The sequence below is a fragment of the Drosophila eugracilis genome, unplaced genomic scaffold, assembly GCF_018153835.1.
Source record: "Drosophila eugracilis isolate 14026-0451.02 unplaced genomic scaffold, ASM1815383v1 contig_75, whole genome shotgun sequence".
Classification (NCBI taxonomy): Eukaryota; Metazoa; Arthropoda; class Insecta; order Diptera; family Drosophilidae; genus Drosophila; species Drosophila eugracilis.
Genome location: NW_024573645.1, coordinates 3,672,099 through 3,695,392, shown reverse-complemented (window position 1 = coordinate 3,695,392; position 23,294 = coordinate 3,672,099). Strand labels below are relative to the sequence as shown.

Sequence of the window (23,294 nt, the reverse complement as noted above, 5' to 3'; positions counted from 1 at the left end):
TATGTATTGAATATCAGTGGCCATAAATGGATTTCCTACACGCGAATTATAACTGTACAGTGAACCCTGCCTTGAGTGCATGCAAATTACATCAGCCAATGTTTGTTCGCAGAATTTTCCGATTAGATTGTGTCCATAAAGGGATCGTAAAAAATTGGTTTCGCTGCTAAATTATGGGAACCTATCATGAGTCTTAAACGTCTGAAATCGATTGATAAGACTTTTTTATAAGCTGTGTACTTTCTTTGTTATCATTAGAAAAGTCTGTTAAAATTTCAGTTTATTTAAATTTTAGTATTAGTCACATGGTTAATGGTTAATACATGAGTGCTGATGGGAGTATCTTAAAAAGGTATAAACTTTCTTAGATATTTCTTATAGTAAACAGAAACTTTAGTTTAAGTACAAACTAATCTAAGTTTGTTAGTATGATTAGTTAGTTAGCTTAAGTACGAACAAATCAGTTTATATTAGTATAATTAGTTATTATTCTGACCTTTAACAATGTAATTATCAATGCACTTATAGAGTGTTTATTTTTCAGACCTTATTGAGGCTCTGGTTTGCCCTATACTATACCCCCATATTGACTTATTAATCTGTCTGTCATATAGCAAGTGTGTCTAACCACTTATTAACTATTTTCTAGTATTTCCACCTTTAATAAGGGCCCCCCAGAAGTTGAGAAACCCATCAAACCCATCACTTAGACATTCAAGATCTCAGCCAAATCTTATTAATTATTTTTCAAAACAATAACAGGTTGAGGAGTACAGAGTTATGGCTAAATTTAAGGCTTTCTGGGAATCCCGCAACGCCGCTTCGAATAATGGCCAGACTTAACAGTTCGGAAACGTTGTGATCTTTGGTTTGTTGCCATGACTCAACCCAAAAAGTGCTAAAAAAAATAATATAAAAATCAAGTACAATGGCAAGTTAAAAAAGCCAGTGAAGCCAACGGAAAATCTTCGAACGAAATTGTTTCTTGAAGACGAGATTGTACTTGACAAGAAGCGGGAGAGTGAGAATAAGCAACAAAAACAAAAACAACGGGAAAACACTGGCCAAGTTGGTAACAAAAAAAGAGTCTGGCTGTAAACCAAACTGGAAATGAAAGTTGTAAGATACAAAGTGCGTTTTAGAACTGCCAGTTTTTTGGGCTTTTTGGCTAGCCAAATCTTAGTTTACAAATAAAATAGGTTTTGTAAAGGGATTTTAGATTGAGAATTGATATAGTAGCTAGCTATAAATCCAATTAGTTTTATTACTTACAAAACACTTCCAATTAATCAATCGAATGAATAATTATTTGATTTATAGAAACTAGTTAATTGAACTGTCAAGTGTCTGTGATATAAGTTAGTTATGGTTTACTCTCAATCTATAGACATGACTCAGTTTGTGTTTTAAATCCCTTTAGGCATATTTTGCACTTTGCACTTGTGCAAACATAAATACTAGATACGACTTATCTTTAGCAGCTTCCATTTATGCAAATCATCCTTGGCTATGGACCAGGTATTTATATATTTATAAAGAGTGAAATCACAATGCTAACTTGGTTAATATCGAACGGTTTTTTCCCCGAATCGAAGCCAACATTGCAAATCTGTTCGAGCCGAGAAAATAAAAACAAAACCAGTTTCTTAAGGTTTTTGAAATGGATATACACTGGCGTATTGGAGAAGATGCGCTTTTTGGTTAAGGCTGTTGTTGGGTTTAAAATTATATCAAAGAAATAAAGTTTCGAGAAGGAAAGTTATAGAAATACGAACTAAGAATTTTTAACATAATTTAAAAATCTTTAAAAATGTTGTGTTAAGATATAAGATTAACCCTTCATTTTTATTCAAATCCTTAAAATATTTTTTACAAATTATTCCCTTTACTTTTATTCTGTGAAGAAAGATCACAGAGATTCAGAGAAAAGTTTCCTTTGTCTTTGAGCTTAAACTTTCCAACAAAGCTAGGGTATTGTCTATTTCATATGTGTAACAACATTTTCCCGCCTTGTTTATAATAAATACCCTCTGGTTGTTGTTGTTTTTAGCCGTCTCAGACTGTCGTTTGATGCCTTGTCGAGTTTATAATTTGAATCAAAACTGGGCATAATTAAGACTCGGGAAAAAAGGCGAGAAAAAATGTGAGAATGTGACTGAGAAAAAAGCTAAAAGCAAAGTTCAAAACAAGCCTCGTCTGTCCCGATATCGAGTATTCTTTGCCCCGGACACACTGTACATATTGATTTTAGCAATTACCTGACAAAGTCGCATCAACAGGTGAGTGAAAGAGAAAGAGAGAGCGAGTGAGAGGAGGAGAAATAGATGGGTAGAAACACCATTGCTAAGGGATCGTCATGCAGTTCGAGTTTATAATTTACATGGGTGGGGAGATTTAATAATAGTTAGTTAGTGAAAATGTCGTGACAAAGTCTTTAGAAGCCACCACCGCACTTAATAATAGATCCAGAGTCTCAATTTTGGGTTTTATTAGTTAGTTAATCACTTTTGTATATAGTATGTGTATTTTATGGAATCCCTGAAGCGTAACTCAGTTCATTCGATTGTTTTCAATATTATTTAATTGTCGTTGAACTTGCGGAACTTGTATTATCATTAGCAAAAACACACACAAACACACACGCACACAGGCCAGCAATTAATGTAAATATTTATACAGTTCTTGTTTTATGCGCTGAAGAGCATTTCGAAGAGCGCCTAAGAGAACGAACACTGATGATGACCACATGCCGGTAAATTTATGCGAAAGATTTTGTTTGTTCGCAAAATTTCCACAGAAATATTTCTATATATATAAACTATATTTGCAATGTGCAGGAATGAGAGAGCAAGCCGTCAGTTCTATCCAAAAAGTTGACTACTAAATTGAACTTGTTGATTAGGTCGAATGCCTAGAATGCCAAAAACACACACACAAACACATACACTAATGCCAATACACACGCGCACTTATACTGGCACACTGGGAAGTCATTTCCATAGTGTGAGAGCGAGGGGGTTGGTTGGTGGGTGGGGGTTAAATTAACTCGGCGGGTTTAACGACGCAATTGTTGTGCCCCTTCAACTGTCCGCCTTTAAATGTAATTATTTCGCACCCGTAATTTGGATTTTATTCAACTATTTTTTTCTTTTTTTATTTTTGTTACCTAGGCTGGAAACTTGTTGTTGTTGTTGTTGTTTGGTTTAATGGCTATTAGCCTGTTGTTGTTGTTTATAAACTTTGTTTTTCAGAAAAGCCCGCCACGCTCAAAACACTTGTTATTGTTGCGCCTCCAAGAAATACGACGAAGAGCAACGTCAGATATTACGTATACGACGTGTGGAACACTTAAGAGCATCCAAAATCAGCTGGTGTTTGTTGATTAGTTAGAGCGAGCGGGGAGTTGGCGGTAAGGTAAGTGAGCGAGCGAGCGAAAAGCTGGTCGATTGTAATTCACTGAACGGCTGTTCAAAAAACACTGACAAAAACTCTGAAAAGCCGATGCTTGCCCGACATTCGGTCGGCGTTGTTTCAGCTGTTTGCGTCGCCAATAAAAACACTAAGAGCCAGAGAGAGAGCTAGGGAGCGGGAGAGCCAAAGCAAAAGAGAGAGTAGGCCCGCAATCAGCAAGCCAAACCAAGCTGATAAAACCAAGCAGATAGCGCAGGGCAAGTGCTCAGCCGACGTCGACGTCTCTGCTTGTCTACTTCGTTGTTGTTGCTGCTCTCTTGTTTCACCTGTTGGCGGCAGCTTCTTGATTGATCCGCAGCTAGCAGCACAGCTGGGCCATTCCAACGACATCTTCCGCTTGACGGCGCCAATTCGTTGGGACCCTGAATCACAGCTTTTGTTGGGGGATTTCGGTCTATTTAAAGAGTTTTATGGATCAGCGCTTATCATGGTGTTTTAGTGTGACCAGCTCGTTTGTGGATGTTAAACAGAGTTACCACGGTTTGATAGGAGTAAGAAAAATAATTTTAATAATGGTTATTGTTATGTTTTTATGTAAGTTAATAAAAATTGATAACCAACTTTTATTCAGAAAATAGATAGAAAATATTCAAAAAGTCAAAATGTTTTCCTTAAAAATATGTTTAAAAAATCTATAAATTTAATAAACATTTCCCATCATTTACAACTTGATTCCTGTTGTTGCCAAGACCAAACATATCAGCTTACTACTACCAAACAAAATGTATAGATTAAGTTAAGTGTTCTTGTTAGATGATAATGATTAGAATAAAAATAACCCGCCAACCGACATACCTCACAAAAATAACCTTAAAACTGGTTATACTCCATTACTATCATTATCAAAAAACAGATAAAATGTTGAATAATAAATTTCCTTGTTTTTTATACTCAGTCAGTTGAGTTTCCAGGGAAACCTGTCGCTGAATCCCAAATCAATAAGCGTTGATTACCAAATCGTCTGGCATTTCCGGTGCCTTTCTGGCCCTGACAAAAAAAAAGGAAAATTGACTACAAATTATAGGAGGACAAACAATGGAATCGCGGGTGCAAAGCAATTTGATCCATAAACTGAATTACACTAAATTAATCGTGATAATATCAGGCCAATAAATTGAGTTCTTATCGCTGGCATTTAGATTTTACGCTCTCTGCGAAAGGACAAACTTGCTGTTAAATGTTAAAGTTCGCTGAAAGATAGGCAAAGTAAACACAGATTTACAGATTAGTTATCGCTTTTATTAATATTCCCATTTGACTTAAATTAAATTATGTAAATATATATATATATATATTTATATATAGATGTGTATATATCATTAGCATACAATTAGATTTACGTCTTTAGAGTTGCTCTGCCTGCTTTCCATTGCATTCTAGATACACTTTGTATTTTCCCTACGCGCGATTTCCATATATATCTTCGTATATATATATATATATAAAACCTGATAGCCAATGCATAATTCATAATTTCTTATCAAATTGATGCCGATTGCAAAAAAATTTCCACTAATAAAATTAACTAGAATTTCTTCGTTTTTGATCCTTGAATTTAGAAAAAAGGCGAATCTTCAACTCCAGGACAAAGCGGATAAGGAAAGGATTTCGAGGATAGGTCATGTGAGTGGGTCTTTCGATGAACTAAAATGGAACCCAAAGGTGTTAAGTCAATCAAAGCTGTGGACGGATATGCATTGTCCAAATACAATTAGACGATGAAATGGGTTAACAATCAAAACTAAAAGTTAGTTTAGAACCAAAGCAAAATCTTGTTTCTTCTCATTTCTTCTGTAAAACTTTCTAAATCTTCCTCTGTGTATCTCTCATATTCTGTGTTCTCTTTTTTTTTTATCTCTATTTCGGTTTGTTGTCATTTTTCATTTTGTTTTTATTTTTTTTTTTGCTTGTGTTTGGCTTATACATTTGTCGAAAATCCGTAAAATCGCTCCAAAACTTGTTTTTCTTTTTTCTCTGTGTGTTTTCTCTGTGATCTAACTTTGTCGCTAATAAAGTTGTTTTTGTTTGTATTTCTCTGTCGGTTTGTTTTTTCTATATATCTCATTTTATTTCGGGGTATCTGAGCGATTGACTTCGAGTATCATTCATTGAGTTAGTCTTTGTGTGTCTTAGCCAAGAAGCAAATCGTTACCATCTATATATAAACTCTTCTGCTAAACATATTCTTCCCAAAAAACGAAATCAAAGATCTCGAAATGTTAAGATGCGAAATACAAATTTACGAATTAGCATAGTCAAATATGGTTGAAGGTTTAACTTTGAATCTGCTTAACCATTTCCAGAGAGAGAGAGATAGAAATCTCAGGCATGGCCAAAAGGGGTTTGTTAACTTGGTATTGGGTTTGCTAGACTGTTTCTTTGTAATATCCCCCTTGAAAGCTGTCTTAACTACGGCACTGTCCACATCCCCAGATAATCTAGACGCATGGCACACTCTTATCGCTGGGCGTTGCCAATGGCACAGCCTATACACGTTTTCCATATAGCTTATAAAGACAGAAAACCGGCGTGCCATCGTCGGACTAAGAGTTTCAAGTGGCAAAAGTCTCACGGATTCCCTCAGTTTGCACAAACACCTCGGGCTATCTTTTGGGTCAGGCTAACACTAATCAAATGATAACCAGCGATATGGTAAAACACATAGTAAAACCTATTTAATTAGACACAAGAGTCGTAGTAATCGGAACGTTGTAATCTGATAAACATTGGTTTCTACTTCTTATGCGAGTGCGGAAATAAAAAGTGTTGAATACGTTTTCTTTTTTCTTTTTTTCTTTTTGGGTTTCTAGCCAAACTACTAAAGCATGTATGCCATGTATGTACATATGGGGCTTGTCTATATATTATTTCGTATCTCGATTTCCTAAGTTATCTGCCTGCCTGACCTCAGACCATAATAGAGTTACCAAGAAAGTTATAACTTTACTTTACATTCTGCGATTTTAAATATGTTTTTTTTTGGTTAATTATGAATGGCTTAAGATAGTTTATGTACTATGGCAGCCATATAATATCGTTAACAGATTTTAAGCTAATTGCTTTGGCGATTAAAGTTACTGGTTAAAAAAAATGCTAAACCTGTTTGATGACAACATTTTTCGAATTTAAACTTGTTCTAAATCAAATTAAATATGATATTTTTGTGTGATGTGAAATTAACAAGCATATATCTCTAATTTGGAAGCTAATACTGACTCTAAAATGATTGTTTATAAATCATAAACTTATTTAATGAACAAAATTAAAGATATTCTAAATTTGGTTTGCTGGTCAGGCAGCCTGGGGTATACATTGGTAGTTAAGTTACATGAACTTGTTTTTCTTGGACAAAATAAGGAAGATTTCTGTGATATTTCGATGCGCACATACACGGACACACACACACACTCACGAGAGCACTGCGCTCTTACTAATACTAATAAACATATGCTATACAGTTACTAGAATGCATTCATTAGCGATTTTTTGAGGGGGCTTCTCTTTTGTTTCATTTTAGTTTTTAGTTTTAAGTTTTTATGAAAAAATATGTTGTTCTTTGTTCTTTGTTGGCTTACAAACTACAATTATCCATTGCTCTAAATATGTTTGGTTTGTAAAATATACATACATATACAATATACATATATAGATAGATCCTTATGTTCAGTTGTAGATATACACATTCGTTATGTGCTAGAAATTGGGGGAGGGGGCCTTCTATAATCGCAATTTACATTTTGGGTCGAGTGTCTGGGCTAACATTAAGTACTAAAATTATATATAGGACAGCTACTGAGAAAACCAAGGAGATCGATCGAACTGGCAATGATATGGTAAAGAGTACATATATATATATATCTTTATATATATATAGATCCATAGTGTTAGTTAACTCGGCGAAATCAAAGCTCACTTAAGATTCGTGTCTGAGAGAGGAACATAATTACAAATGAGTCTGAAGAGAGAGAGAGAACTTTGTGAGAGGACCTCCTATCTCCTCTATCGGTGCGAGTGCAGGTTGCCCTCCACCCACTTGTAGAGCGAGGTCTGTGACCGGGCCACCCACTCCACGTTGGAGGCCACGCTGCTCAAGGTCATATTCAGCACAGACATCCCTTGACCTCGACCAAAGCGATGCACCAGGGATTTCAGCTGTGAGCAGGAAAATCAAGTTAATAAGAAATCTAATAACTTCTCCTGTCAGATAACTCACCTCATCATAGTCGAACTTAGTGGCCCCATATTGGGTTATGGCCGATATGACCTTGGCGAAACTGATCGTTCCAGGGCCAAGGCGCTTCTCCAGCTCAAACCACTTGGCCTGCAGGAAACGGCAGGCCATGGCACCACCTGTGGGTGTGCCAGCAATGGCCTTGAGAACCTGCACCACCTCCTCAGTGGGCAGCATTGTCACATGTGAGAGAAGGCGATTCTGCAGCCAAGCATCTTTGGTTCTTCCCAAAGCTCGGAGTAACTGCATTCGCTCTACGAAGGTCTCCGACGTGCGCTGCAAGTTCACGAAGCGTTCCCAGCAATGCTGCCAGTAGATGTACTCCCCGGACAGTATGGAACCCGTGTAAACCACCTGGTAAGGTTTTCATGAAAACATTATTATAGATTTTCTTTAAAAGGAAAACCAGCAGAAGGTACCTCTCTAAGATTAGGTTGTATAGCGGAACCATTGTAGTAAAGATACTGATTTAGCATGTTCTTTGCTCTGCTGATGCTGTCAATGTCCTCCCACAATACAGATGCCAAGAGCACTTCGGGACGCAGTAACCTTTAAGGTAAAAAAACCCATTAAATTAAGATCTTCAAAATTTTAACTTAAGTCCAACATACCTGGTGGCCACATCACCATCATCCGACCAGCCCACCTTTTCCATCACCGTGGAGATCTTCATCTTGATAAACTCGCTGAGCATCAGGAAACACTCTGAGTACTTAAGGATGCGTCGCCACTTTTCCAAATGCCTCAAAGCCAGAGCCATAGGTCCATAGTGTGTCTCACTGGGCAGATATTGGATCATGTTCATGGTGATCTCACAGGGCAGAAGATTGGCATGGCAGAGGGTAAAGGCGTCTGATAAAAGACCCAAGCGATCCTGATAAGAGCAATGCATTTAATTATTATTTAAGTTAATTTACAGATTTCTTGACAATTTACCTCGCTGGTAAATCTTTTGGGATTAGCAGCCAACTCATCGATGAGATTGGCCCAGTTATCATCATTGTAGACCACTCGGTAGTAACCATTTTGTATTGCATTCACTTTGATCCATTTGACATTTTCCGGAACGTTGAAGGTAACTAAAATAAAGATGGAAAGTCTAATGAAAAGTTACAAATAATATATTGTTTAGCGTACCATCCACATTCTGCATCCAAAGAGTTTCACTGACATTGTTGATATCCGTCACATAGGTCACAGGGAAGATCCACTTCATATGTGGCACCGACTTATGCTTGCTACCTTGCGTTGTAGGTGGCACAGTGCTTGGCGTATCTGTGGCATTCAACGCCGTCTTATTGTAGTTATTACCATCATAGGAGTCATCATGGATGGCTAGAAACTCAGCAGGTCGGAAAGGTCTCTGCGAGATGGAGATGCTATTGCCCATTTTGGTGACAGTGAGAAGAGGAAAACCCGGCTGGTGTGTCCACAAAGTCATCATATCCTTGATGTTCTTCGAGCCATTAGCTTTCTTAGTGCAAATGGTCCAAAGATCAGTGGGTTCGGCGGTTCTGAATCGATTCACCTTGAGGAAAGAACCCAGACAGCCCCTGAACCGATCCTCACCAATGGCCGTGTGCAACATGGAAAATATGGCAGCTGTCTTCTGGACAAAGAACTCCTCATTGTTGCCATCATGGCTTGTGCCATTCATAATGCTATCCCATCCTTGGATGGCATCAATGTCCAACGCTGCTGTGGCCATCTTCAGTAGATACATCTCTCTCAGCGGCCAGCTTTCCTGCAGTGGTGCCAAGGCATGGATTCCCAAATACTGAATCAATCCCTCCCACAGCCATACATCCTTGAGCACCTTGCGGGATGTTATTCCTCCAAAGAACTGTCTCACCATGGCCTCAGCAATCCTTAATGCACTAAACTGATATTGTTCTGAGGTTATGGAACTTGGATCCGTCAGGAAAGACGTTTTCAAGGTAACCAATCCCAGCGAGGAGATCATATTACGATCCAGCGAAGGCAACGCCACAAAGTCCACTTTGGTAAGGGGATAACTGATATCCAACCAGGTCTGTAGATACTCCAGAACATCCCTCGATGTGTGCAGAATGAAAGATGAGCGAACTAACAGATCCCTGGGTGCATAGAAGGTATACGAGGGAGCCCTCTTTATCGATGATCCCGTGGACTGAGAAAGTGATGTTAGATTCGATGGCTTTCCATTTCCATTGAGATTCACAGGCCAGGCCGTCGTCGTCGTGGGCTGAACAACCGTTAGGTTTTGTCGTGGCGTCAGGTTCACATTCAACGAATGAGTCAGGGCAGTGATGTTTCGTACCGGCGGGTTTTTGCCCTTAAGCTGGGTATAATTATTCAGCTGGGCGGACTTCTTGCCACCCACTCCGGAACCCGGTGGCGCTGGTGTCGTGGGGATATATGCCGCTGAGGGCTGCAGGGATTCGCGTTGGAAGTCGCTTACAACCCAGGCCACCGCATCGGCTGGCAGTGGTGGCGTCTCAATGAAGTCATCGCGGAGCTGAATTAGAAATAATTTGTTATATCTTTAAGTTTTTTTTTTTATTTTCAATCATTCTTACCAATCCCGTGCCCATGTAGAAGCCCACATCTTCGGTGGTGTGCACTATGGAATTGGACAGACCAATGTGGAAGCGATCCCGGAACACAGAGATGCGGAATGGCGCCCGAACGTGCGGCTCGTCGAAGCAGGGGAAGGCACGCCGTGCACCATTCGGTCGAAAAACTGTGGCAGCAAGTAATCTAAAAAGATACAAATTTAAGGATTTAATTTAAAGGATCTTAAACTACAAGTTTTGATTATAACGTTAAAGAAAAAAACATTAGAAGACCACTTCTTACCTCTCCACACCATTAGAGCTCTCGTACTGGTCGACATAGAAACCCTCCGGCTCCGGATTGAGTTTGGAGTACCAGCGCAGGTTGAGGGTATAATTGGACTTCTTTTTTAGCTTCTCCTTCACCTCGATGTAGAGCTGCTGCCTGGGCGGAAACTCCAGCACCTTAACAATCTTAAGGGCATAGCCCTTGGGCCCCGGAGTCACGATGGCCTGCCGAAAATCGAGAACGACGATTACAAATGCAATCAATGGACGTACTCGAGCCAGACGCTAATTGGCTTAATTTGCATGCCATTTGCAACTGACTGCAACTGGTTTACCTTCTCGGTGACGTTGAGGTCCTGGATGTGCAGCACAATGAAGTTGGTCTCCTTCTCCACATGCAAATCGATGGTGACTTGACCTGGCCACGTGGAAATATAAAAGAGAAAAAGCGAATGAATTGAAAGTCAGACAATCGAATTATATTTCCATTAATGAATAACATTTTTTCGAGGGCCTGTCTCACCTTTAACATCCAATGTCGTCAAGTTTGGATGGATAGTGACCATATAGCGCAGTGGACGCGCACTGGTGGGCAGCATCTTCTCTAGCCAGGGAAATGGCTCTCCATTGGTGGCTATCGGATTGAAGGGCTGCGTGTTGTTCTCTTCATCCGTTTCATAACCGGACACCGTTTTTGATCCACAGGAGCAGTCTGCAAGGATATTCAATGAGCGTAATCAGTAAGGATAGAAATTGAGAAGACTTTCATAACTCCTCATCTTCGCGGACGACTCTTTCGGGGATTCGTAGCTAAGTTCGTTAAAGCAAATTGCATTATACACAATCAACAGAGAGAATGTTATAGGGAGGGAATATCATCTAAGACGTGGTTGGGGGTTGAGAATAAATAAAAGCTAGCAGTTAAATCAGTTTAATAATTGGATTCTGTTCAAGTCATTAGCACATCTAAAAGGGGAATGAAAGAAACTCAAAATAAGGGGAAAGTCACAAATGCGGATTCTTTCTAGCTGAATGTCGCGATGGAGTCATATCAATAGCAGTGGAAGTGACTGAAGATCTAACGATTATAATCCATAAGCCATCCGGAAGTCAACATAAGAATCTACAACAATAAACATCGTTTAAAAGTTTAATAAATAAAATATAAATTCATAACAAAGAGAAGAAGTTAAAGAATAAGAAGTCTTCTTGTATTTATATAGTTTGTATCTTAACTGTGAATGTCCTTCAATATATTATAGTAACAGTGCACTTTCTTGAGAGAATTTCTAGTTAGTAGTGTGTAAATCAACCATCTATATGACAAATATCTCCTGTCTGTGACAATGACTCATCTCATGATCTGTGATCTTTAGTATTTACAATGAAGATTAAAATCAAAACAATCTCCTCTCCTTCCCACTAGCGAAATATAAACAATAAAAGATCTAACATCTAGAGATAGTAAGTACAAAATATAAAACAAAACTGAAGAAGGGGATAATATAGGAAACAACAGATGATCAATGACATCAACATGCCGAAGGATTATATAGATTGTCATGGCTATTTACCAGTTTAGAAGTATTCGGGTTTTGGCATAATTGTTACTCACATTTCAACCAATCAATCAAACAAGCATTTAAGAGAAATATTTCATATTTTTCAAAGATTCAATATATATATAATAAACATTTGGTATACAAAGTCGAAGGCAAGAAGGAAACGATAATGGGAAACAAACAAACGATGGTCAGAAAATGAAACAGATTCTTCATGAACATATATATATATAGATATTTAGATAGATACTGTATAGGATGGGTTTAAGAAAAATGTGTGTATAAAGCTTGGTTCGAATTCTATAATTGGATCGGCGGAAGCAGAAGTTAAAGCTACATACACGGCGGCAAAGGCTGATTGATAATCAAGCTCGCAGCAGGGAAAATTAACTTTCCACCAGACATGTGTCTGTGTACATTTCCTGTACCCCTTCTCTTCTCTTTCCAATCCACAAACACGCTTTCGTGTGGTCTGTTTTCCCTTTCCCTAGGGTTAATGCAATTATACCCCAATGCATTTAGCCCCATTAAGTATGCAACAGAAACTTCCAGCGAGCATGTGAGTGTTTGCACTTTGAATAATTCTGCAATTGAATATGGCCAGGGACACAGGGTGCCGCAGGTCGATTGGGGGCAGCACAGAAAAGCAGGGGGGAAGGGGATCAGGTAATGCAGTTGCATCTATTTATACGCGGCATGAAACTGATGCAACCCCAACTTAATATGGTTAAAAGCATATTACTCGGGGGCCTAAATGGATTGCTTGGCCAGATGGTTTATGACCTGCTTTGAACGCCGCCGGTCAAGGAATTCAATTACCATTTATACGGATTTATTGGGCCCCAACTTGAGGCCGCCTTAGTCATAGATACTTGGCGGCGTCTGCAGAGAATGGGCCACATTATTCATGATTCCCTTACACATGTTGATTTATGACTCCTAAGCTTTCGCAATATTATACTAGGTGTGTGCCTTAAGGTTTTTGCTCGTAATAAATGGGTTCCTATTAAAGTTTACTCAGGTTCTAACCTTTTCTTTAATATTTTAATTAATTAAAAAGAATCTCTTGAAGTGTAAATCCCAAATATCGAAAATAAAGCAAGTTGAAACCTTTCCCGCATCCTACGAAATTCCTTTTCAGGAAACTAAATTATATTACTCCATTGTTCCATTCATGTCAAAACTGAATCCCTCTTTTACAATTTTCCCATTTTTAAAGCTGTCAAATTTCGGGGACCCTTTCGATGCCACAAAGCCGTCATTTCCCCCCGTCGCCCAATTGACTACATATCCTGTCGCCCCCTATAAAGGCGTAATCAAGTAACAACAACAACAAAAGGGGTGACCCCAAACTGCTCCCTGTACTGTTTCGTGGGTGGAAATGAAAAACGAACGAGGTGAATATATGCTCAAAAATGAAAGAAAAAACCAAACTCGTAGAAAGAAAGGAAAAGAAAATAACGGAGTGAGGATGATGCTATGGAGCACCAGTCATGTGGCATGGGTCATGGGGCACGGGGCAAACTTACCGTTCTGCGGTCCAGCGTAGGCGATGATGATGGCCGTCAGCAGCAGCGAGCCGAGCACGATTCCGGCCACAAGTAGAGCCCGGCGCTGTGAGCAGACGGCCACTCCGGTCCGAGTCTGCCGTCCGCCGCTCGATTCGCCACCTGTCAAAAAGAAACGTGCAAAATGGCCAAAATGTAATTAAACTCCGTATAAAAGTCATAGTGGGGCTGTGCAAATATTTCATACGGATGGGTTGCATTGCAATTGCCACTGGAGTTGAGTGCAACTCGAGTAAAAATAACACAAAAAGGGGGTCAGCTCACTGAGAAAACGCAGGCAGCAGACTGAAGTGCTTGGTTTTTGTTTGAAAACGCAACGAAGTGGAAGATTTTTAGATTAAATAGAAGGTTGTTTATAAATATTTTAATATTTGTTAAATATTTAAGAGACATTTCTCTTAAGTACATTTCATAGCTATCCTTAAACTCCCAAGACTTACCGGATAGAAAAGCACAGTCATCGAGGTCCGGATCATTTGTCATCTCGATGCGCTCGCGACGCCAAATCTTCGAGCCTCTCTGACCACCGCCGACGACCGAAATCTTAACGGGGCCGGTGTCTCTGTGTCTTCCGGCCAATACGTACGCTTGCTAACCCGTGGCCGTAAACGAAATGGGTCTCGAAGTTGATACCGAAACCGCAGTGAAGCCGTTTAAACACACACACTCGATAATCTCGGCACAAGCCACAAATAATTGCCGGCTTATTTGCTCTAGAACGGAAATCACAATCACTTTATAGCCAATACCAGGTCGAACCCTTTTGCCAGAACCCCCATCTTTTTTCCTTGGTCACGTGCTCTTCTTCATAGTTTATTCACAACCAATGCCCTGAAAATGGTTTCTGTGCTTATGGATTTTTACCGTTTGCAACCCCTTTACCCGAAAAATTGATTGCCAAATATTGAAGTAGCTTTCATGAGTCGATAATCGGTTGGCCGAAAAATAAACATAAATATTATCTGATTGCTTTTATACGCTTACTTAAACATGGATTTACTCTTTACTTCCGTTTACTCATCTTGAATATTATATTATCTTGAAATTTGATAATAACTTTTAAGGAATGTTGAATATTTTACTACAAAATTCCGTTCCTTAGCCATGGACTTTTCAATTTGCACCCTCTAGACTACCAAATAAACTGCCAAAAAATGTGACGCCTTTGAGGAGTTGATAATCGGGCGACCAGAAATATACATACATAATTTATGCAGATAGCACTTTCGTTTGGCTCTGCCTTAGCCGGTTCTGTTGCCACCCCCACAAATTTGGCCAAAAGCCAGACGCTGACGCCCTTCCGGTTCCGTCTAGTCAGACTACTTCTGCCCAATACCCCCAACCACCCCTTCAGTAACATTCTATGGATCCCTTCTGAGAGTCTGCACTTTTCGCATTCAAGCTCACTGTTTTCAATGTCGCATTGAATTAGTGAAAAGCGCTTTCAACGCCCAAAAATCAACCCCCCAAAAAATATGCTTTCATCTCTTTCTCATTTACTCTCTCTATCTCTTTCACTGTGTAGCCGGCATTTTTTTTTTGTATGGCATTTGTATGTAATGTCTAATGTCCGCATTTGTGTCTGCCTTTGAGGACCTCTTGAATCTGAAGTTGGCCACCGCCTGTAGCATCATTCAGGCATAATTTGTGGTTATGGTTTGTTAGGCGTAGCAACGTTAATTTTCAACTTTGATTTGGGCCCTGTCGATTGGTAAATTGCAGATAAAGCACACACCTTAAAGGTGGCTATGATTCAGGCTTGTTATCTTATTGGATTAAATGATTCGAACCACAATATCAGCTGCTCTTGATAACAGTAGAAGGTCGAGGGGCGGGACAAAAAAATGTTCCCTTGTTCTCAATTCTTTTAAGTTTTAACTATAATACATTTGTAAATAGTAGTTTGTTTCATATCTCTAAGTCTCTTTTAAAAAAGTTGCTTATATATATTTTCTGTACAGCCGTAAAGCAGGCTATAAATTTCACATTCAAAGTACTAAAAATCACGTATACGTATGTAGGTATGCGAAAGCAATTAAATAAAGGACAAAACTTATATTACTCTCAGTGGATTTTTAGTAATAAAATCTGCCATAAAAAGTGATGTATACAAACGAAAACCGTTTTTATACACGTTATTCGCATGCCAAATATGACAAGCAAAAAAAACTAAGGCCATAAAAAGTACTATTTACGGGTGTCAACAACATTTGCTAACTATTCAATTCCCGTTAGTCAGTTGTAGTAGTACTAGTTGTTGTTGTTGCCCAAATCAGTCTTTAATGAGGTTTCGCATTCTGTTTGTTTTTGGCTTTCCTCTTTGTTTAATGTCAATGTCAGAATGAGGCCTAATCCTAATTTCCAAGTGGAACGAATGCGATTGTTGTGCTTTCCCTTTGTTTGACTTCGTGACTGCACCTAACCTCTCTCCTCTTCCTCTCTTCTTTCCAAACACCATGCTAAAAACGTGTTAATGCATACATATATGACAATTCCATTTCATTTTTGTTTAACGCGGCCGCCATTTGGCATTTGTTTACATTCTCATTTGCTCAGCGAAAAAAAATAAAGGAAAAATACAAAATAAAAAACGTGAAGGAGTCGTGAAGGAGAGAGAGAAAGTGTGGGAGAGCGAAATGGGAGTGAGAGAGCGCTGTTTGCAAAAGAGAGAGAGAGAGAGAGGGCAAGTGTTCTCACTGGAATCTGTGTTTTGAAATGAAATGTCAAAATGCAAAGCTCAACAGCGCGAATTTCCTTTTCCTTGTGCGCGTGTATAAGTGAATTTCCTGTTTTGTCTTATGCGGCGTTTTCTTCTTCTCTTTCGCTCCAATCTGCGCGTATATATGTCAATAGTGCGCTTTCCAGTTGGCCCCGCTCTCTCCCTTCCCTCCATCTCTTTTTTCCTCCTGCCCACCTTTTACCTTTCTCCCCTCTCCCTTTTTTTTTTTTATTTCGCACTTTTTTGCCTTCAGCTGCTCCCTTTTTTCCTATTTTTTTCGCCATTGTTGCCACTTGACTGAATTGCGGTTCTCAGCTGCAGTTGCATTTTCTTTGGCGACAGAGCATAACGGTTCATTATTCCATTTCACTTTGCTAATTATAAAAAAAAAGAAGAAATAGCTCAAGAGCTTGTTGCTATTTTTTTTAGTAGGGGTTCTGGTAAAAAGGTCAATTTGGGCAGATCAATAAAAATAATTATAAACACTAATTACTTATGACTTTCTTTCTGGATTTAAAGCACTTTAATTGGCTGGTTTTTCTCCTTTTTATAACCACCAATTGATTTGCTTCACTACACTTTTCTTTTTTTTTTTTTTTGGCAATTTCAACTTTCTTTTACAGACACGCACAGCGGGATGGGGAGGTGGGGAGTTAAGGGGACAGCACGCGACGCATTCGCTTGTGTGTATGTGTGTGTATGTCGTTTTTGTCAACACCGAATTGTTAGTGTCCTTTCTTTATCGAAACCTCGCCGCTTCTGTTACGCGCTTTTTGTTGCGTTTGAGTGCGCGTACATTTTCCAACTGGATGCTGCCGCAGCGAAACGGCATGCAGCAACCCTGCGAGATGAGAGGTGGCAACCCCAAGGAAGTTGAGCGCATGTCTACCCGCTCTCTCGCTCATTATACTCTCTCATTTCTAGTTTCGTGCTCTCTCTCTCTCTTTGTGTTAGGATGAGCTTCGCTCACCTGCAAAAGTGAAAATGAAATTTCTTTGGAGAGCCCTTATGTTTGGTGTCTCCCCCCTCTCTCTCCACTCTTTCCTCTCTCCCCTTCCTTTTGCCCTTTCCATCTTCTCCCGCTGACTAGATTTTTGTTTTGGTCCAACCAAAAACAAACTTAAGACGAAAAGCTTTGGTCATACTGTACACCCGTTAGAATAACTGTTTTTTATTCCGCTACAATTATGAATAATTACTAAATATTAATGTTAAAAACGAATATGAGAAAACCGATTAGAAAATAATCCGACAAATCAGAGTACAAGAATCTTCCATTCAAACCTTATCAAACTATTTCAACGAATACAGCATACCCTTGAACTCCCACGAGTAGCGGGTATTAAAAGAAAAGTGTATAGTGAAGTGTTGCCAGGCTAACGAATATCGCAGCAACCCTTAACGGACCCCAACACCCCCAATTTCCACCCACATGCAATGATTTGTTGTTGTTGTTGTTTCTTTCGGTGTTGTGTTGTTTATCATGTGTTGTTTGGCCAAATAGTTCAATCTGGCGAAGGGGCTCATCATTAGATGTTCCCATTTAAGGGATGAGTTGCCTGCGCTTTAACATTTGATTTACTCCGGTTTTTGCTCGTAAGACAGAATTATAATTATTTCGTTGACATGTGAGAAAATGCGATAAAAATTGCTTCTATCATTAGAGATTGCCGTTAGGGGATGCAATTTTTATGATTAAAATTTCTGTTTTTTTCCTAGCACTACCATTTGGGATTTACGATGCTGTGTAATATTGCCTACTTTTAGGTCGACATGGCAACAGCAACAACAACTAGAACAATCAACAAATGGAGCACAAAGCTCAACCGTAAATGGTAATTCGCTTTAGGAAGTTTGCCGGCAAATGAAATCCCATTTTTTTCCCTTTTTGGCCTCTTTGTTCCGGCAATGCGACGAAAGTTTTTTTGGGGATACATATATACAAATATATACATATATACATATATAGAAGAAGAAAAAGTAGAAACACACCACCGGTTCGCGGTGACTTGCCGGAAAAACAGAAATGGGGATGCTCCTCTGGCCCTCATCCTTCCCTTTTCTTTGCCGTTTTCCCAATTTCCCAAGCCACTGGCTTCGGCGGCTTCAACTCAATAAATTCGCCGTCACGTTAGTGTAAAGTTTTCCCTTCGCGGTCTTCTCGTCGGAATCGCGTTGAATCGTGTTCATTAGGCGATGCCACGCCTCGACAAACGCCCTCTTTTCAGATCTTGTCCTATAAATGGCTTACAGTGTTGAGTATAACAGAGAAAAATTTGCAATTCGATTATATAGAAACTCTATGGCCTCAATTTAAGACTTGAGATTTAATGGAAAAACAGATTATCGCACATTTAAGTTTTTATAAGCAAGTATTAAATATATTTTTGTTTAATAAAACATGTGGAAATGATATCTTAACTAATAATAAATTTGAAATATTTATTCGTCCAATATTAATTAAGATTTCTTAAAAACTACCTTCAAAAAGTGGTGACAAAAATGCACAAAGTGCAATATTCCGAGCAGGGAGACAAAAGTCGCTGCACTCATTGCCCAAACGTTCGATTCGATTCTCCGGTTTTCCTTTTTCAATTCTGACCCTCAAAGAGACCTTTCCCTCTAGCATACACACCCCTCCATTACCTATGAAACCCGTGCTAACTGAGTTACTCAACACCATTTCCCTTCACTTAACCGAACCCCCGCTTTTTGTGTCCGACCATTGAGTATTTGCTGTCGCATGCAAATTTACTGGCCGCACTTGTGACTTGTCATGTGCTACACAATCACCACCCACACAGCCCACTAGCCTCCGCACATTGCCACATATTGATCCCATTGAGAATCCCCCCATCGCTTGGGGTTCTAACTGGTTGAACATGCTGAAGATGGCCACAAGTGTTCGCCAGACTTTTGGAATGGGCTGTGTAGGGGTTTGGGGGTTGCTGGGTCATTCCAGTACGGATCGAAATGCGGTGGTTAAATAATCGCTGTTTATGAAGCAATCAATAAATTTAAGCTGTTACTGCCACTGATGCAGGGCAAACACTTGGCCAAGAATCAGCGGAGGGTGGCTATTGTAATCGAAGCCTTGTAATTGTACTATTAAGGGCTTGTCAGCTGTGGCTAAAATATACATCTGTATGCGAATACATTATCTATTGATGTATAGCTTTGAATTCTTTTAGAGCAAGTTTGATATATTTAAAAATAACTAAGAGATTAGAGAAACCTTGGAAAACCAGAAAACCTTGGCCTTGGCTTTGAACACACGTGAATCGTCTTATCAGGTCACCTAATTACCATCTCCTTGGCTATCAGCAAATGTGCGAAATTTTGCATTAATCGCGGCCACCACCTGGTAGTGACCTCGACTATCAGTTGCTCGGAATGCCTTTAAAAGACGCAGCACCTGCAGGAGGATCTATTAGTTATTCGCTGAGGATGGCGCAATCAAAAACAATTGCTTGGATTACCTGTCTGGTTTGGATTTTAAGTTGGGCAGCCGTGGAGGCCGGATGGGTGGCACCTACGCCATTATACACGGCCGATCCCAACGAAGAGCTCGTCAATCGCCTGCTGGGCTATATGGATAACAAGGCAGATCCCTGTCAGGACTTCCAGAAATATGCAGGCGGAAACTACGAGGACAAGCATGAGGAGGACGACTACAGTGAGGTATTGGGCGAGATTCAAAAGAAAGTGACTGATCGATTCGCTTCGATCTTCGAGACTCTCAGCGCTCAGATCCTGCTCGACCAGGACAGTGTGGAGGCTAAGGTGTTGCGCTTCTATCAGACCTGCCGTACGGCCACCAATGAATCCCGTTCGGAGAGGCACTACCTGGAGCTAGTTGAGCCGGATGTGGCATTTACCTGGCCGCAGTTCACCAAACGTAATATCAGATGGCCCAAGTCTCAGTTCCAATGGATGTTGACCTTGGCACGATTGCGTCGCTTTGGCTTTGATAACCTGATGGTCAAGATGAACGTGAAACTGGACTTTGTAGATAGCAGCAGGTATATGGTGACGATAGACAGACCAACATTTGATACCCCAATCGACAAATTGAGGAACATTGCCAATACCAAGAAGCTGTTGATAAGACTGGGTGTGTCCCGCACAAAGGCCATGTCGCTGGCTAGGAGTATTAAACGTTTGGAGAATGAGATAAGGGCGTTGGCCAATGTCGAGGACGAACCCAATGATGACCTGACACTGAGTGAGTTAGAGAGGCAGAATGGATTCCCGTGGCGACAATATCTGCGGATCGTTTTCGATCGTACCTTCCCAGAAAGCTTTGAGGTGCAAATCCAGAATGTTGATTACTTTGTGGCACTGAAGAATCTTTTGAATTCCTATGACCCCGAGGTCATTGCAACCTATATGATGGCCCGCTTTGCCCGTTTCATGAAGGGCACCAGTGCCAGTGATGAGCAAAACGATGCCGCCGAATGCATTAAGGATGTACGTATACACATGGATTTTGGCAGCAATTACCTGTACGACAGCAAGTACTTTAGTCAATTTGACACAGAAGTCCAGGATATTTTCAATTCCGTGCGTGCTCCACTCCTGGCCAAGATCGATGCAAACCGACTCAATTTAACACCACGACAACGCACTCAAGTCAAGCAGAAAATCCAGGGTATGAACATTAACTTGGGCAACAAACCCAAGGATCAGAATCACCGAGCCTTCGTGACCAACTTCTACAGAGATTTGCAATTGGCAAGGGATCAGGATTACGCAGCTGCCCAGCTGAAGACCTTGGAAGTACGATCTCGTCGTGTCTTGGAGCTACTGAATCAGCCGGCAGCCAAGGGAAATGCTTACTACTTCCTAGAGGATACTCTAACCACCACCACCCCAGAGCCTTATTACATAACGAAAGAGAACATAATTATCCTGCCCAGCGATATGCTGCAAAGCCCGTATTATGTACCCCAAGGACACGATGTCTTCAAGGTTAGCTTCCTGGGTTTCATTCTCGCCCAGAAGTTGATGGAGGGCATGCTTCCCGAGGCACTACTCTATGATGCCCAGGGAAACCCCAGTGAAAAATTCTTAAACCTCATTGAGAATGAAAAATATGTTGATTCCATAAACTGTCTAAAAAGAAATTACACGGAATATATGGATCAGCGAGTAGTTGATGTGTCGGCCCTTAAACTAGCCTACGAGGCCTACTTCGGCGTGGGCTCCAGGTACAGCCAGTTGCAACCAAGCTTCACCACGATGAAACTGCGAGAACTATTCTTCCTGAACTATGCCCAGAATCTAATTGGAGACGAGGAGTACATTGACTTCAATGGTGAGGAGACTGATAAGGCTCGTCTCCATCAATCGCTTGCCAACCTAGCTGGCTTCGGCCAAGCCTTCAACTGCCCCCGTACTCCCTTGAATCCCAATGTCAAGTGTGATGTGTGGTAACACACATGCCTTTTCTACTTATTTATAAATAAAAGTTTAAATCGCCACTGAATTGTATTGTTGTCAAATGTAGTTCTGGGTGTGTATGTATCAGTTGATAAGCTGAGCTTAATCTCTGAAAATTCAGGGACTTTCCAAAAACTCTACAAAACACGACTTGACTTTCCGGCAGCTTATTTAGTTTTTCAGTTTTATATTTGCGATGGCGAGAACTAGACCTCTTTTTTGGATCAGCAGCCTCCTGCTTTTCAGTGCAGTAACAGCGGCCGAAAAAGATAAAGACAAAACAAAGACCGATCCAAATAAAATAATGATTGACGAAATGCTAGGTTATATAGATGAAAGTGTCGATCCCTGTACGAACTTTCGAAACTATTCAGCGAAGTATATCCCCCAGAAGTCACCAATCGCAAAAATGCAAAAACTATTTGACGAATTAAAGGATACTGATTTTGATGAGGTTAGCCTGGAGGGAAAAGTGAAGCGTTTCTACAATATGTGTCTAACGAGTTATAAAAGCCTAAATTACTCAGAATTGGGGTTTGAAGAAAGAAATGTGCAGGAACTGGAGAATACTGTTGGACTGCCAGTGAGCAAATACCTTGGGGAAATCTACGGTGTGCCGATACCACCAAGTGCTAAAGTCATCATATGGAGTTCGGAAGACATAAACAGGATAAAAACTCTTTCTGGCGATGTGGGTGCCCTACAAGAGATTAAATTTCTATTGTCTGATACAATAATAATACCCACTCTTGAAAGGTATCGCGGCTGTGCGACTTCTGCTTACCGTTATCTCAGGGAAGCCGCCAAACTTATCTACGAAGAACGTGTTTTGGGACCCGAAAAAGTGAGTTGGTACCAAACCCAGGTACAAAATATTTTCGAAGCGATTCGCCAACAATTTCAAATAAGACTGCAAAGGAACTCACTTAACTGGACGACATCGGAGATTTCAGATCTTCAGGAAAGTTTGAAAAAAATCACGTTAAGTTTTTATAGCATACCTGAGAAAGTCAACCATCGAGACTACGTAACCGACTTCTACAAGGAACTTAACTTTTCCATTGACGACGACTATGATTCTGTCGTTGCGAAGGCTTCGGAGTTCAAAAATCTTAAAAATGCTAGCAAATTAGACCAGAATTTGAATACTCTTCATGGAGGCCACGAAATAATCTTTGATCCTTACATTGTAATGCCGGATACGATCTTCGAAAATGAGACTCACGACATATTTAGGATGGCTCCAGTAGGCTTTAATGTAGCTTATTATATATTCGATTTTTACAAAGACAATATTTGTAGTCAACATAATGGTACCCTATTTAAAATGTTTGACGATCATCAGGTATTAACAATAGATCCATTCTGCTCGCAGAACTCCGAAAGTGAGCAAGTATTGGCAGCGCAACAGATAACCGTCATCATCCTTAATTTGGTCCATGAAGCCTACTTTGCCCCGGGTTCACCGTTTAGTCAAGT

The 23,294-nt window shown here is 40.1% G+C and overlaps 1 protein-coding gene across 2 annotated transcripts in view; it reads right to left on the bottom strand.

Moving 5' to 3' along the window:
- Positions 1-4,688: 4,688 nt before the first annotated feature.
- Positions 4,689-23,294, bottom strand: part of LOC108108844 (endoplasmic reticulum aminopeptidase 2) — a 32,558-nt gene continuing 13,952 nt past the window's right edge. Inside the window, exons 1-13 of one of the 2 annotated variants that reach the window (XM_017217055.2) lie at positions 16,867-17,417; positions 14,095-14,367; positions 13,616-13,756; positions 11,048-11,236; positions 10,860-10,942; positions 10,541-10,749; positions 10,261-10,441; positions 8,840-10,199; positions 8,639-8,781; positions 8,314-8,576; positions 8,122-8,251; positions 7,685-8,056; positions 4,689-7,623 (exon numbers count right to left, since the gene is read on the bottom strand). In XM_017217055.2, coding sequence (XP_017072544.1) covers positions 7,471-7,623; positions 7,685-8,056; positions 8,122-8,251; positions 8,314-8,576; positions 8,639-8,781; positions 8,840-10,199; positions 10,261-10,441; positions 10,541-10,749; positions 10,860-10,942; positions 11,048-11,236; positions 13,616-13,756; positions 14,095-14,137 — 3,267 coding nt within the window. In that variant the 5' untranslated portion in view covers positions 14,138-14,367; positions 16,867-17,417 and the 3' untranslated portion in view covers positions 4,689-7,470. Of the gene's footprint in view, positions 7,624-7,684; positions 8,057-8,121; positions 8,252-8,313; positions 8,577-8,638; positions 8,782-8,839; positions 10,200-10,260; positions 10,442-10,540; positions 10,750-10,859; positions 10,943-11,047; positions 11,237-13,615; positions 13,757-14,094; positions 14,368-16,866; positions 17,418-23,294 lie in introns of those variants that run through there. The other variant, XM_017217053.2, reaches the window with a different exon arrangement.